Genomic DNA, 16,045 nt, shown 5'->3' with positions numbered 1-16,045 from the left:
ATACGGTGAGGCTCCTCAACTTGGGGATTTCATGCTTTCCTTGGACTTTTTGGGGGGGAGCACTTGAGAAATGACACGTGTAAATATTAATACTTTATAAATTTGCCTCTCGGTGTGTTTAGTCTCTTTTCTTCCTTTGAAAATAGACAATTTTCACTTGTTTCTTCTTAGGAATAAGGAGACTGTTAATCTAAAGGATTATAGATGATAAAACCACCACATTTTAAGGATATTATTTTGGTTTCAAGTTTCATTGATATAGTGGGTTAGAGGAATTGGAGGCTCCTTCACCCCCAGCATCCCAGGTTATAGAAAGAGAAAAGCTGTGCCTTTGGGGCCCCCATTTCAGTCGGTCACCAGAGGAATCTCCCTAACTAAGGAGAATCAAGGACTGCTAGAATCTTACTTTCTCAAGTCTGATCCCTTCTCTAGGAGAGAGGTGCATGTTTTCTTATAGCAGTTGTTATAATATCAACTCAAAAGTACTTGTCAGTAGCACTTATTAGACTTTAATAGTGTCTGATGTATATTTTTTACAGAGAGCTACCTTTAAGCAGTTTAGGAAAGTGACATGTGATTCTCAGTTCTCCTCCTCATTAGTTTTGGGTCCAGTCATAAGTGTTGCATGTGCCACAGATTATAGATTTATTTCTTCTTGTGCAGTATAATGCACTCTAGATTGTACAGACTAGGTTTGAGTACATATTTGAAATGTTATTTGAAGAAAATCAGTTAATTTTCCCCCCTTTAATTCATGAAGGCTTCATAGAAGTCTTCTGGTTTATCTCTGTGAGGAAATGGCAAGGGGCTCACATCTGCCTTCCTTTGGCTTCACTAGTGGGAGAGGGATTTCACGTCTGCCAAGAGTGATTCCTATAAAGCAGAGGTCACATAGACCTCCACTATTCATCTTGCTGTAGCCTATTCTAACACCAACAGTGCCCCTGCCCCTGCCCCATACCACTCAGCTTCTCTATTGCACTTGATAATCTTTGCAGTGACCTCATAGAACTCACAGACAATACTCATTATTGTGGGATTTATTAGGAAAGTTAACAAGTTACCACAAGTTAGGGTTAGAAAACATTAAGGATACAGTCCTTTGTTCTTAGCAGTTCAGGCCATGCCTACAGCAAACCCTCTCAGCAGCCTCATCTCTCTCTAGTCCTCAGCCTATCAACCACATCTACCTTGGCCTCTGCTCTATTCACACAAGAATTACAAAGATACTTTGTTGTTGTTGGGACCCCTAGTAGCCCTATGCACAATAGAAGGAAACTGAATGGCCTGTGCCATCTTCACAATTGCTCCGATGCCTGAGCTCACTGATACAGACTTTAGTGCTGATGAATGCCCAGAGTACACTCCCAGTCTGCAAACCAGCCTCCTGCCTACTGACACTCAGCTTGATAATTGTTTTGAAATAGGCAGCCAGCCCACTGCTCTGTCTCATGGTCTCTGCTGCAGCTTCTGGGTCCTCTGCTACTTCCATCACTTCAGGCAGGGATCTTGCATGCGCTTCTTACATGTGCAGCTCTTCTTTCTCAATGGTTCTGACATTTCTACTCAGCCGTCTAAGCTGGCTCAGCCTTACACCCAGTGGAATGGCACAACTGACCATATCTCAGTTAAGAGTCCTCCATGCCCCTGCCCAGCAGCAACAGGGTGGAAGTCACAGAGTATGGATAACCAAAGTATACTAAGTGATTTCACGCTACCGCACTGTGTTATATTCAAAATTACAAGGTAGGCTAGAAAAGTTAAGGGATTCATTTGCAATCCTAACAACTGAAACATGTATGACATGGGAAATGAGAACTAAAATAATATATTTTGATTTATAGTACAATGTTTTGCTGTTCTTGTTATGAGATAGCCAATTTGTTTTTAAATATTAGGATGGTATTAAAGCAGTCAGTTTTGTGTGGCTCATTATTACTAGGGGAAAACACAGATTGAATTTGAAATATCTTTTCCACCTGTGATCACTTCTTAAGAGGTAAAAACATACCAATGGAAACAGGTTAAAACATGAATATGGAAGCATGAAAAATGAATTTATCTATATTTAATTTTTATTAATTTTGTGCTTTAAATTTCATAGCAAGTAACAGACTATTACAAATTGTTTTGAAACTGTCCAGATGAGTAGATTTTTTTAAGTGAAAATTTTCTCCTATGTTTTATATTCCTAAATCATTTTTAATCATGTCAGACTTTTCTTGGTGGCCTCCTCAGCATATGGTCTTTGAAACCACAGAATAGAGATTTGTAAATGAACAAAAAGTTATGTGTAAAAGGTAAGAGGGGGTGGGAGGGGAGAGGAAGTAATGGAATAGAGAGTAAGAAGGTATCACCTTGAGGTAGGGGAGGATAACATTTAACAAAAGGGTGATTAAAAAAAGCGGGACAGGGTAAGCTAATAGGAGGGCTAATATGTTGTTATGTTGTTAAAGTTGTAGAATAAAAAAGTGATGACCTGATATGTGAAATCCCATTTAATTCACAATAATTTTTTAAAATTATATATGTCTTAGACATTATTAGATGGGAAACCAGACCTGAGCTGATCATAAGTACTTATTTAAATGGCGTTTTTGGCCTTTATTAAAGATCATATGTAATAATCAGATTCTTAGGAATACCATATATAGAATTATTTTAGAATTAATTTCGTTATCCTTGAATTTAATTTTATAAACTTTTGATCTTTCATTAAATTAATAAATGCACTTTGAAAAACAGAAGTAGAACATTATTAATATTCTAAGGTAAATTTAATCAAATTGTATATGTATAAATAACGAATATTCAATATCTTTTAGAGCTTCAACCATAAATTACCATTTTTCCCTAGTTCACTGTGTGAATAATATTTTTTGTGTGTGTGAAATAATATTTTTAAAATAATGCAGTCAAATACTTTTCAGGAGAGAGCTAGTGTTTATAAGGAAATTTGAAAAATTAAGGAAATGAAACTGTTATATTATTGAATATAGTATTCTGTGATTAAACAATTTAAAGAATATACTATAAAACTGGCTTTCAAGTCTTTGTAATGCGGGACCAACCCCAATCCTAACTATGTGGACACTGCTACCGCACCCCCCACCCCTCAGAAGAATGCACTTCAGAGGACAGCACTGGGGCTAGAGCTTGGGGAGAGGACCTCCTTGGATTAGAGCACACAGGAGAAATGCAAAGGGATGGAGAGGGAGGAGAGGACATCCTGGCCCACCAAGCCTCTAGAATGATGTTCCTGCTCAGAGCAGACAATACACAGGGAGGACCATAGGGCAGGTCCCACCAGGGTACACAGTGAACTATGACACTGTGAGGGACATAGTGACTGGTCTGGCCCCATCATGCTGTAGTGAGGCACTGAAGGCATGCAGCAGAGCAGCAGGGGAGCAGAGTGATGAAATCCCTGGGGAATACCAAAAATAGAATTGGGAGACAGAGTATGGCACCCCATCAGACTTTACTGGAAAACACTCATAAAGGCCAAACAAACAGACCTTGAATTATTTGTAGCCTTTTCCATTTTTGTCAGCTTTCTTTTGTTATTGTTAATTTGGACTTCCTTTGTTGTTTTATTTTGCTTTGCTTGGTTTTTACACTTATTAATATATCTGCATGTCTATATAGATATGATAGGTGGGATAAATAATTTAGACATGCAATGAATGGGACCAATGGTTCCTGGGTGGGATATGGGAGAAGGGGAGGTGGGGAAAAAGGTAGGGGGTGGGGACCAACCTAGGGACAAGGGAACAGCAGTTGAACGAAAATCAATGGAAGGAAGGTTGTAGGATGCCCAGTGGGGCTTAATCAAAGGCAATATAGCAGTGAGGAATTACTAAACCCGAATTAAGGCCAAATATGGTGGTGGGACAAGGGGAAAGTAAAAGAAAATAGAGGAAAGAACCAGGAGGCAAAGGACATTTAGAGAGGCCTAAATACAGACATGTACGTGTGTGTGTGTGTGTGTGTGTGTGTGTGTGTGTGTGTAAACAAGCAGCCATCTAGCTCAGAAGCAACAAAGCCCACATGGAAGAAGCACACCTGCCTGTGTGATCATGAGGTGTTGAAGGCATCAGGTAGCAGGCATCTAAGACCCAGGACAAAATCATACCCAAGGGGAATGGGGGTAGGGGTGGGGCATGGAGTGGAGACCCAATGCCCATCTGTAGACAATTGGACATCCCCTCACAGAGGGGTCACAAGGAAGAGATGAGCCAGTCAGAGTGTAGGATAGCACCGATGAAACACACAACTTTCCTCTAGTTCTTTGGTGCTTCCTTCCCCCCACTATCATGACCTCAGTTCTACCTTACAAATCGGATTAAACCAGAACATGCACACTGCTACAGATAAGAGCCTGCAACACAGGGAATCCAGGATAGATAAACCCCTCAGGACCAACAATGAGAGTAGAGATACCGAAGGTTCGGGGAAGGTGGGGAGAAAAAGGGAGACTCCATCACAAGGATCAATCTATAACCCCCTCCCAGGGGGACAAATAATGGAAAGGGAATGAGGGGCGATGGAGGACAGTGTAAGTTATGGAAATAATCTATAACTCAATGAAGGGTTCATGAGGGAGGGTAGGCAGGAATGGAGGGGGGAAAATGGGGAGCTGATATCAGAGGCTTAAGTGGGAAAAGAATGATTTGGAAATGATGGCGGCAAATGTGCTTGATAGACTGGACGAATATATGGATTGTTATAAGAGATATAAAAGCCCCCAATGACAGTATTTTTTTAAAAAGATCTTTATAATGTCTGATGAACATGAAAGTAAAATAATTGCAATATATCATAAATCATACTGTACTTAATTCAGGAGAAAATTTTATCTTTTTCATTATATATCTATATTTTTTAGACTATTTATTCCAGTAGGGACTATGGGAAGACCAAGTATGAATGGACTTCAGAAAGTTCATGCAAGAATGGGATTAAAAGATTTAAGGGCATTGTCTCTTGATTATTGTGAAGCTTCTTGTGCAGCTGTAGCTGCTCTCAGCTCTTCAAATATTTGAAATTTACATAGATTTTGTGGTTATTGCTTCCTTTGTCTTTCTTTGTTATTGCTACTATACCAGAGGAGATTATGCCAATACTGCCTTTCATGTTTTTCAACTCTGAGAGTGATCTTGCCCCACTGAATCAGGCATGACCTTATTTGTGCTGTAATGCTTACAGAATGATTTCTCCTAGCTGAGGAGAAAGACATCCATGCAAAATGAGTCTTTCAGTGCCAAAAGAAAGAGGTTAGGTTCACTTTACCAAATGTTGTTGTACTGTGCTTACCTCTGCCCTCACAATATCCTCTTTAAGAATACACCTGCATTTTAAACTTTTTATGAAAGCTATTGACAGTATTGATGATCTTATTGACAGTATGCTTATTATGCATTAGGAACTGCACTTCTTTGTGTAATTCTTAACAACCTAATTTGGTAGAGGAGGAAATTGTGTTTCCAATAGGTTTAAGCAACTTGATACAGGACTCACACAGATAGCAAGGCTGTCTTCTGTCTCAAAGTCCTGCAAAATCTCTGCTCAGCCTTATCCTGCTTGCCTTAACCACTCAGCTTACTCACTTACAGAGAGTGGGGAATGTATTATAAAAAATTATAGGCGATCACTGTAATATATAATATTATAATATAATCACCTTTTATTATAGTCAATACTTTTTATGTTTGCTTTACTGTTATTTTAAATCCCTTGCTCATGTTTGTTAGTTTGATAGATGAAAGGATGACCAGAATCATGTGTTTTTCCCCCAACCACTTGCTGCTATTCTTGAGTAGATTAGGTGGTGGGATGGTAATGGTTCTGGTGGTGTGAGCACCTGTTTGAATGGGTTTGATTAAAAACATTAAAAAAAAATTACACTACTAGCTTATTTTAATAAATTCCATGGAAAAAAATAAGATGTATTAGGGAAATTTATTTGTTTAACCAGTGTGGTTTAGTGTTCAGAAGAGGATTACCCTGGGAGTTTGACAGCAAAATTATTTTGAACCATTTTCTTGAAAATTAATGAACCACATTATTACTTGATGATTAACTTTGGCATATTATTCCTTTTACTCTTCATGGGAAAATTATGAAAAATAATTAATTCAATCAAATGTTTCAATGTATATAACTAGCCAGTTAAGAATAATCATTTAAAATTATTTTTAAGTTATTGTATCTTTTAGAAAAATTAATTAGAATGCCTAAAAATAACTACGTGGTACCCTATGATTCCATGAAGGGCCTGGATTTAAATCTTTCAAATAAATATTTATTCCTGATGAAGAAAACACATTCTTAAAAACAATAATAATAATAATTATATATCTCTTCTATTGTTTTTGGAATTGTTCTTTCTCATGTTGACATTATGACTTTCATAATTTTATTGCATTTGCCCTTTTTTTCGCAGTGTATTTTGGGATCTCTACTGTGCAGCTCCAGAAAGGCGGGAAACATGTGAACACTCAAGTGAAGCAAAAGCCTTCCATGATTATGTGAGTTATGTTTAAGTTCACTAAGTTATATGGTCCCAATGCGTTGACCTCTCTGTTCTTTTTCTTTGGTACTTCAGATGCTGTTTTTTCTTTTGTTCTTGAAAAATAAAGTCATGACTTTAAAAGTGAAATACAAATGGTTATTTAAGTCTTGTTGAAGAAGCTTATGATAAGAGAATAGTCATAATTCCAAAGTGTTAATAGTATTTACCAGTAGGCACACTTGATTTGTGAAATTTCAGATATATAAAAGTTAATTGGTAGTTCTGTGTTCTGCAAAAAATTCCATTATAGAACTTCGGTAAATCATAAGTTCCTTTTCTGCTCATAAGGTTTTAAATATATGTACACATACATGTATACACACATATACATGTAAGCATACACACACATACACACACATAGATATGTTAGCCCTATAATGCGTGAACTTTTAATTTCAGGAAGAAAAATATTCTTGTTTTTATTCTTTATTTTTATAGTTATCAATATATATAACAACCAAAATATATTTTAAAAATATAAAATTTACAATGTTTTTTAAATGTAACCAAATTGTCACATTCGTCCATGGATTTATAATATAAGAATAAAAAATACACCTTCATTTCTATATTAGTTTTCATCTTATTAAATAGAAAACAAACTGAAAACTTATTTATAAAATATAACACAACATTTATTTGTTTATAATTTTAGTGTGAAATTGGGCAAAACAATTTTTTTCTTCAGTGATACAAAGATGAACTTTGCATTTGCTGCAGAAAAATACTGGTGCACTCTTGCAATTTACATTTTTACATCTTCCTCTTTGTATAGACCATCCAAATGGGTATCTCTTCCAGGGATACTTTTGGTGGCAAGACCTCTTCTCTCTTTCTTTTTTAAAATTAATCTTTTTAATGGGCCTCATACAACTCTTATCACAATCCATACATACATCAATTGAGCAAAGCACCCTTATCCATTCATTGCCCTTGTCATTCTCAAAATTCACCTTCCACTTGGGTTCCTGGAATCAGCTCGGTTTCCTTTCGTTTCCCCATCCCCTTCCCTCCCCGCTCCCCCCTTCCCCCTGCTCCCTTAATAGTTTATAAATAATTATTTTATCTTATCTTACACTGCCTGGCATCTCCTCTCACCCACCTTCCCATTGCCCATCTCCCAGAGAGGAGGTTACACATAGATCTCCAAGATCGGTTCTCCCTTTTTACACCCCCTTCCCTCCCGGTGTTGCCACTCCTATCGCGGGTGTTGAGGAATTCGTCTGTCCTATATTCCCTGTGTTTCCAGATCCCAACTGTACCACTGTGCATCCTCTGGTCTAAACAGGTTTGCAAGGTAGAATTGGGATCATGATAATGGGGGGGGGGAGGAAGCATTTAAGAACTAGAGGAAGGTTTTGAGTTTCATTGTTGCTACACTGAACCTGGAGTGACTCATCTCCTCCTCACTACCCCTCTGCAAGGCATGTCCAGCTGTCTACAGATGAGCATTGGATCCCCATCATGCATTCCCCCTCATTCACGGTGATGTGATTTCTCTCCCCCCCTCCTGCCTTTGTTATTTGAGACCTGGTCACCTCTGCCCTTCACAATCACCCATGTTGTTGTGCTGCTTCCGTGTGGGCTGTGTTGCTTCTGGGCTAGATGGCCGCTTGTTTACTTTCAAGCCTTTAAGTCCCCAGACGCTATATCTCTCAGTAGCCGGGCACCATCAGCCTTCTTCATCACACTCGCTTATGCACACCTTCGTCTTCAGCACTTATGTGAGGAAGGTGATCACACAGTGACTGTTTTTGTTCCTTGGTGTCTGCTAGCTGAGGACCTCTTCTCTTTTTGTTTGCAAACTCAACATCAGTAAAGCTAGTAGAAGGTCTGCCTCTTTTTGTTGGTTTGTTACTTTTTCCTTCAAGAAGAGTTTCGGCGAAGCTCATTTTGAATTCTTGTAGACTTTGGATTTTTTTTGGTAACTGAAGGCTCTCACAGTCTCCTTGATAAAGTAGCCAAGAGTTCAACACAGTCACATCTATAAAATGAAAAAAATAATTAGTGATATTTTTCGATCTGATGTGAATTCTGTACAGTGCAATTAACAAGTCTACCAAATAAAGCAGTATACCCCCAAAATGCTCAAGTTCCTGGCTACTAAGTGCAAGAGGTTTATTGGGATTTTGCTGGATTGCATAAAGATTTGATTAGTCAGAAATATGAGTAATATCCTTCAAGAAAAATGTCTAAAATATTCAACAGGCCGTTTTACTACCCCAGAAGAATCTATTTGTCCTAATCATTCAGGCATAGATCTAGCTGTACTGTCTCCAGAAATGTGCCGCCAAAGAGGAATTCTTCAGTTTCTTGATGTAGATGCCTTTGAACTTGTGGTTATTGGAATTGATTCAACTTCCACAACTGAAGTTCCTAACTTATCTTCACTAGTATTATTACTATGAAGTCTTCTAATTAATCCAAATCAGAATAATTGGTGTATATTCACTTCCTATCATTGGAAAAATTAATATTGTTATCAAAATAGTTTGAATAGAAATATAATTAAAATGTTATATTGTAAAACAAAAAATTGAAATATGATACATATTTTATTTTCCAATTTCATCCACATTAGCATCGGGTTCCTTGTCTGAGTCTGTTCCGCTTCCATCTAGGTCATAAGTTCGCCTTTTTCCATAAAACAAATCGCAATCCATGCTGTGGTAATTTTTGTCACTGTCGATTCAAAAGATGAACATATCGAATTTGTTACATTTTGAAAAAGCAGGAATATATAATGTTTTTATGAGTATTAGACCTTTGGCATAAAACTATAGTTTTATGAACATATACAACAAATATAAGCACTAAAACTTCACTAGATTGAAAATTATCGTAAAATGCACTGAACGCCAATGACCACTTCACCTCAAATGCACCATCCGTCAAACCATGTGCTACTAGTCAAGCATCTTGCTGCTAAAATGTGTGGCTAGCGGTGTGCATTTGTACTAGTAAAGTCAGCTCCAAAAACTTCATAATTTCTGTACCAGACATGTTTTAGATTAAATGTTACGAAAATGTCGAGCTCGACTTTATAGGGTTAACACACACACACACACACACACACACACACAGAAGTCTTCTATTCTTTTGAAACTTTTGGGTATGTATTACGCTGCAAAATATCTCCTCCCCTGAATTCAGTTCTACAAATAAAATTTATCATGCTTCAAGTTACAAACATTATTTTTACTTGAGTTAACTGTTTACCAGATTTTTTTCTGCTACAACTGTGTTAGGCAGGGTTCTCTAGAGAAGCAACACCAGGACACTTATGATTGTGTGTGTGTGTGTGTGTGTGTATGTGTGTGTGTGTGTGTGTGTAGGATTATACATCAAGAAGGATTATAACAACTAATTAATCCACGTAGCAGTACAGAGGGTTCAATTCAACTCATTTCCATGGAACAGTTAATATACTAGAAGTCCTTCAACTCACGTGGCTTACGTGGTCCAAGGTCAAGGAAGCAGACAGTGGAGTCTTCCCCTCAGGCAAGGCAAGCAGGGTGAGTCACCCACAGTCAGTAGCTCTGGAGTTTAGAGAAGCAGTCCCGGGTGGGATGTAGAATGCAAGCAATGCAAGACAACAGGATCCACTAGCCTCAAACTCATGCTCCAGCAGTGTGGCCAAGCAGGTCTCAAAGTGATATGATCCATGGGTTGATTGGGCCCACAGGTAGTGTCACTCACAAGTTGAGGCAGAGAACAGCTAAAGGGGCACACTTCAGTGTGTTCTGCTCAATAGAGAGCAAGAGAGAAAGGGGGTGGGTCTTGCAGAGCCATCTCTTTGCCCTCCAATCAAATTGCAACCTGAGTAATCCCACGTTCCCATTGGCCAGGTTGGCGCAATAAACCTATCACATGCTACAACATAGAATTATTTAATTTATTTCTGATTTCATTGATGTCTAAAATAGGAGAAGCAGCAATATAATACTAAACTTTAATGAAAACAGTGATTGTAATTTTAAACTCTGTGGTGTAAATGGAAGATACTTTAATTGTTCTCAAGTGAAGATGGAGCTATAATACAACATTGCCTTAATGTGATGGTATCAGCATCCTATTTTTACAAGGAGCTCTTTGAGAGCACAGAATTATATGGATTCATTGGTAGGATATGTCAAATAATAGATGTTAATGAATATTAACTGACTAATTGTCTGCTACTTGGGATTTAGGAAGCCTAATTGAGAATATTTCAGATTGTTCATATATTCAGGTAAAGTGACAGGTTGGAGTCGTAATTGTTGATAATGTGCCTGATTTTTCTATTTTAAGAGTCTTAACATTTAGGAAGGATTAAGAAGGAAGTTTGCAGTAATGGTATACTTTTTAAAATGAGGTAAATTCTAGGGTATTATATAAGTAAAGCAATAGATTTTATTCATACTTCATGATAGTTGCAGTTTTTTTTCAGTGTATTTGTTGCTGTAGGAAAGTACTTCCGGAGCATTTGGAACTTCCTCGGCTGCGGTTCTGTACCATCTTCTGCGACCTCCTTAATGTCCCTGCTGTACTGATATAACGGGGTGTTTCCTTGGATAATTTTCTGAGTTTCCTCATAGAAGAGGTTTTGTCCTGTTTATCTTTTTATCGTCTATGCTTATGGTTATGCCTAACAGGAGATATTCATATCCAGTGTTTGGTGTCTATATAAATGAAAGATCTCATAAAATATCTAAAAAGTGTATGTCATTTTTGATTTTAATATAACAGGGTATATGGTTAGGAAGGTCATTTAGTACTACTTTTATTTACCTTTAAATCAATACAAATTTAGATAAGGCACCAACTTGTAGATAAATAACAAGTGAGTTAAAGCAGGCTTTTGGGATGTACCGGGGAATATAGTAGCAAGCATGAATGGTATAATCTTTACCCTCATGTACTTAACCATCTAGCAGAAGTACCTTTTTCTAAGAAATTTTAAATAATCAAGAAGTGCAAAATGTGTAGACATGTAATATAGGCTTATCCTGTTGACTCAATAAAAATTTATGGGTGCGTAAGAATTTGGAGGAAAATCAAAATGGATCGCTAAAGCCTAGCGAAAGGCCAGGAAAGTGACATTGGGTGCTGTTACAGTACCAAATAGAGGACTCTTGGTTTGGGCATGGAGGAAATTACACTTTGTAAATGCTTAACAATGAATAGTGTCACTTTGGCCATAATTTTTTTTTAGAGAATTCATATAATCTTGAGTTCCTAATAGACTGAGGACAAATAAGAAATTACATTTTAAGTTCAGTAAGATGATGGAAAATTTTGTCACAGACATTAGATGAAGATAAAGTATTGTTTGTTACTAGAGTGAGTTCTAGTTCATATGTGCGCACAGGTTTATGCCAAACAGAATGTGTTTAATCATGAGTGTACAATGATTACAGGAAAGTTCTCCCCCAAGCATTATACTGTTTAAGTCTCATCAGGTTCCCTTTGAGAAAAAGGTCTAATCAAAATACTGTATTCTGATAATTTTCCAGGCCTGTTAAATTCACATTGGAGCGGTCAGCTTAGAAATACATAGTGAAATGTTTGTAATCCCGAATGGGAATTATCTTGATAAATTTTCTCAAAAGGCACAGGATGATCTTGGGGCCTTAGGAGAAAGAAATTTTGAGAGAGCTTGAAAACTGCACTGGGGAGAACAAGGCCAGGAATTTAGTCCAAGTAGTTTTTCTCCCCAGTGTGACATGCACCTCATCTTTCTCCAAGGGCTGTCCTATAAGAGTTTGTCGGGGAGTCTTCCTGGCTACAGCCTACAGCTCTGATCTTGTTTTAGACTTCTCTGTATTCCCAAACTCAATAATTTAAAGGAGCTCACTTTTGAGCCCCCCAAGAGTGCTCAGAGTTTGACAGGGTGTAAATTTAAGAGTGCAGAATTCTTTGGGGAAAGATTAGAGAGTTGGAAACACTGGTTTCAGAAGTGCATAGACCTAAATGGAGGATATGTGAAAACAAACAAACGGCTTCACATTTTGATACTTTTGTTTTATAAAGGTCAGTATGATTTTATAGCAATAGATTTGTCTTACTCTGTGTGTGGGTATATTCTAGCTACTATGTGTAAACTTTTGTAGGAACTTCAGTAGGTAGAGTTATTACAAGATTTGTTTTTATTTGTATTCTAGTTTGCTGTATTGTTTCTTGTTCCTGTGCTGCTTTTCATTTGCTTAGGATCCAATTTTCATTTCTTTAGTGATAGATGAATCCTATAAAATGTCTTAAATTCGTTATAGTGTTTGGTTGGTTTGTTTAGTGGGGTGTGTATATGTTTAAACTGTGCTGATTTGAAGTGGTATGTTTACCCATTTCCTCTCCCTCTAGGCTGTGTTGTGGATCTATTCCCAATTTGCTATTTGAGCCCAGGATTTCTTTCTGAACGGCTTCTGAGTACTGTAGTACCTCTATTTTTTTCCCCCTATTTCTTTTGATTCTGAGATTTTCTAAAGGGAAATATTATTTTAGTAATTTTATGAGAAATATTAATAAAGGGAGGTAATCAGAGAAATTATGAAGCACTTAATAGTACATATATAAATTTTATATGCTTAGAAGTCATTTGAAAAATGTGTTATTTTTAAAAGGTGAAGTAGAAATATAAAAATATCCATAATTTTGTGTCAAATTTATATAATCACTTAATTTATTTATATAACTGCATTTAAAATTATTATATTTTGAAAATTTAGAAAATTGAATATATCTTATTATTCTTTTTCCTTTGCTTTGAGGAAAATAAAATCATTGGCAAACTCATCTTTCACTTATTTTACCACACTTTCTGTTTATTATTGTGTTTTCTGTTTTTATGGTTTGCCACAGAATATATTAGAAGTTCATCTCTCTTTTGAAAATAAACAAGTGCCTCACAATTTTTAAGTAGTGCATCTTTGACAGAGAGATGCTGAGAGTAAACAGCAGTTCTTTAGTCCGGATAAATGGTAGCAGGAGAATAATTTCAAATTTTATTTCGCACCAGTAGTGTGAGCTTTCTAATTGTAGAAATGAAATATGTGTGTGCTTGTGACATTTATTTTTAATATTAAGTTTGCCCTCTTTTACATATACTTGGCTTGATCATTTCCTCTACATCTTACCCTAGGTGTAAATTACTTCAAGTTCTCTCTAGTATTAACTAACTTAATGTTAAAACCACAAATAGCTACTAAACTACTGCGCAGCCATGCTCGACAGTAGATAGCTAGGAAGAGCTACTAAAGCTCAGGGGCTAACCTTTGAATATTTGACCTATCTAGAAGGCAAGTGTCAGAAGTTCTTTTAAAAGATGGTAGAGCTATTTTAACATACTTAATTTTTTCTTAAAAGAATCAAACTTAAAATATATGTGACTTACTGTGTTTTAAAAATCTATATTTTTAAAGAAAACGTAAAATTGACAGGTACTAACCAATGTAAACGATGTGTTTTGGAGCAGATTATCTCTGAGGCAAATGACTTTAGGACACAGCTTAGGATCTTCCTTGCATCGTTACGATGCCATGTATGTGCAGGTTACCATAAAGCTATTGGAGTTGCAAATGTTCCGATATATTTCATCCCTCTAGAGCAGTGGTTCTCAACCTCCCTAATGCCGTGACCTATAATACAGTTCCTCACGCTGTAGTGACCCTCCACGCATCAGCCATAAAATTATTTTTGTTGCTACTTTATAACTGTGATTTTGCTACTGTTATGAATTGGGCGACTCCTGTGGAAGGGTCATTTGACCCCCAGGTTGAGAACCTGTGCTCCAGCTGCTCATAATCTCTGTGGAGAGGCATATTCCCTGAATTCTCGAGAGTGGCTTGCTATGCGTGTAATACAGATAACGAAGGCTACGCTATGAGTTCAGACGCGTGGATTTTGAATGATGACTAAGATGTGGGTAAGGAGAGAAGGGAAGGGAGAAGCGCGGACCAATCAGACTAATGCGATGCTGCAAAACTGCAAGATCTATTTCCAGATCAGTAAGTACATAGTTTGACCAAAATGGAAGGAAATAGAGAATTTGTGTGAGATCATCGACTGCATTATAGCAAGACAGCAATGCTGAGATACCAGATGATAGAGTTTGTTTTTTTAAAATCATTTTGTTGGGGGCTCTTACAACTCTTCGTACAAACCGTTCATCAATTGTATCTGACATATTCATACTCATATTCCATTGTTCTTTTCTAGACATTTACTTCCATTGAGCCCTTGGGATCTGCTCCTCTTTTTCAGACGATAGAATTTTAAGCTGATAAGGAGATATTTCTTTTCAGTGGTTTTAGGCTTATTAGGTTTCTGTATAGCCCACTATATCCCTGGGTTAGGCAGAATTCTCTAGAAAAACAAAACCAGGACACTTATGATTATATAGATATAAAAAGGATAGGTTTATACAGTGAGAAAGAATATAACAGCTAATTAATCTACACAACAGTACAGAGGGCTCAGTTCAACTCACATTCATGGACCAGTTAATATATTGGAAGTCCTTGCTGGTCCACGGTCAGTGAAGCAGACAGTGGAGTCTTCTGCCAGGCAAGACAGGGCTTTGTCTGCCCACAGGCAGCAGACAGCAGGGTGGTTCAGCAGCAGTCAGTAGCATGGGAGCTGAGTGAAGAAGGCCCCAATGGGATCTCAAACTCAAGCGATGCCCGGCAACAGATGTAGCAGCCTCAATCTCACGCAAGAGATGTACACTCCAATAGCATCACAAAGCAGGTCTCAAAGGAGCCTCAAGCTCCAGAGTCAGGATCCATGTTTAGGCCCACAGGCAGCCACGGCGGTCTGATGACCAGGGAACAAGAGAGAGATGGGATACTGGTCATCTTTATTTATCTTGGTCACCCTCTAATCGAACTGTGACCTGATTAAACTCTGCCCACATGTTCTTATTGGCCTAATTGGCACAATAAACCTAACTATTACAATCCCTTAAATTAGGATATAATGAGATATACTGAGAAGGCCACATATTATGCTTAGGAGTCTGAAGAGAGCGAATGTCCAAGTAGAGAGGCTCGCGGCCTCTTGTCTTACCCAAAGCAGACCCCCTAATCTCTGGATCCTCTAATTCATCTAATTATATATTTCTAATGAAATGGCCTCTCCATACGATCAGTTGCCCTTGCCATAAAGAAATATTTTAAGTCCATTTTCTTCTCCGTATCCAGCTTGTTATTGAAACCTGTTGATTCCACCACCGGAACCGTTCTTGAACAGGTCTGCTGCATGCACCTCAGGTCAAGTCCTCATCGTGTTCTACTCTTGCAACATCGTAACAGCTAACCCTGCATTTACCTCTTCTCCTTCCTCTCAGAGTTCAGGAATTCTCTTAACGGTATGGGCTATAAATAAGACATTCAACTTTTTTGTTTGCTTATTGTGTTTTTAAATCTTTTCTATATTTATAGGGTCTGGATCCTAAAGACTAAACACTTTGAAATAATAGTAATTAAGAAAAAGTCA

At 37.4% G+C, this 16,045-nt stretch overlaps 1 protein-coding gene across 3 annotated transcripts in view; it reads left to right on the top strand.

The window, feature by feature from the left end:
* SSBP2 (single stranded DNA binding protein 2) overlaps positions 1 to 16,045 on the top strand; it is a 316,310-nt gene that overhangs the window by 125,550 nt on the left and 174,715 nt on the right. For all 3 annotated transcript variants that reach the window (XM_075541237.1, XM_075541238.1, XM_075541236.1), the window contains exon 4: positions 6,446 to 6,530. In XM_075541237.1, coding sequence (XP_075397352.1) covers positions 6,446 to 6,530 — 85 coding nt within the window. The remainder of the gene's footprint in view (positions 1 to 6,445; positions 6,531 to 16,045) is intronic.

The sequence above is a fragment of the Tenrec ecaudatus genome, chromosome 2 (genome assembly GCF_050624435.1).
Source record: "Tenrec ecaudatus isolate mTenEca1 chromosome 2, mTenEca1.hap1, whole genome shotgun sequence".
Lineage (NCBI taxonomy): Eukaryota > Metazoa > Chordata > Mammalia > Afrosoricida > Tenrecidae > Tenrec > Tenrec ecaudatus.
The sequence above is the reverse complement of the archived record's forward strand: the minus strand, read 5'-3'. Positions and strand labels throughout refer to the sequence as shown.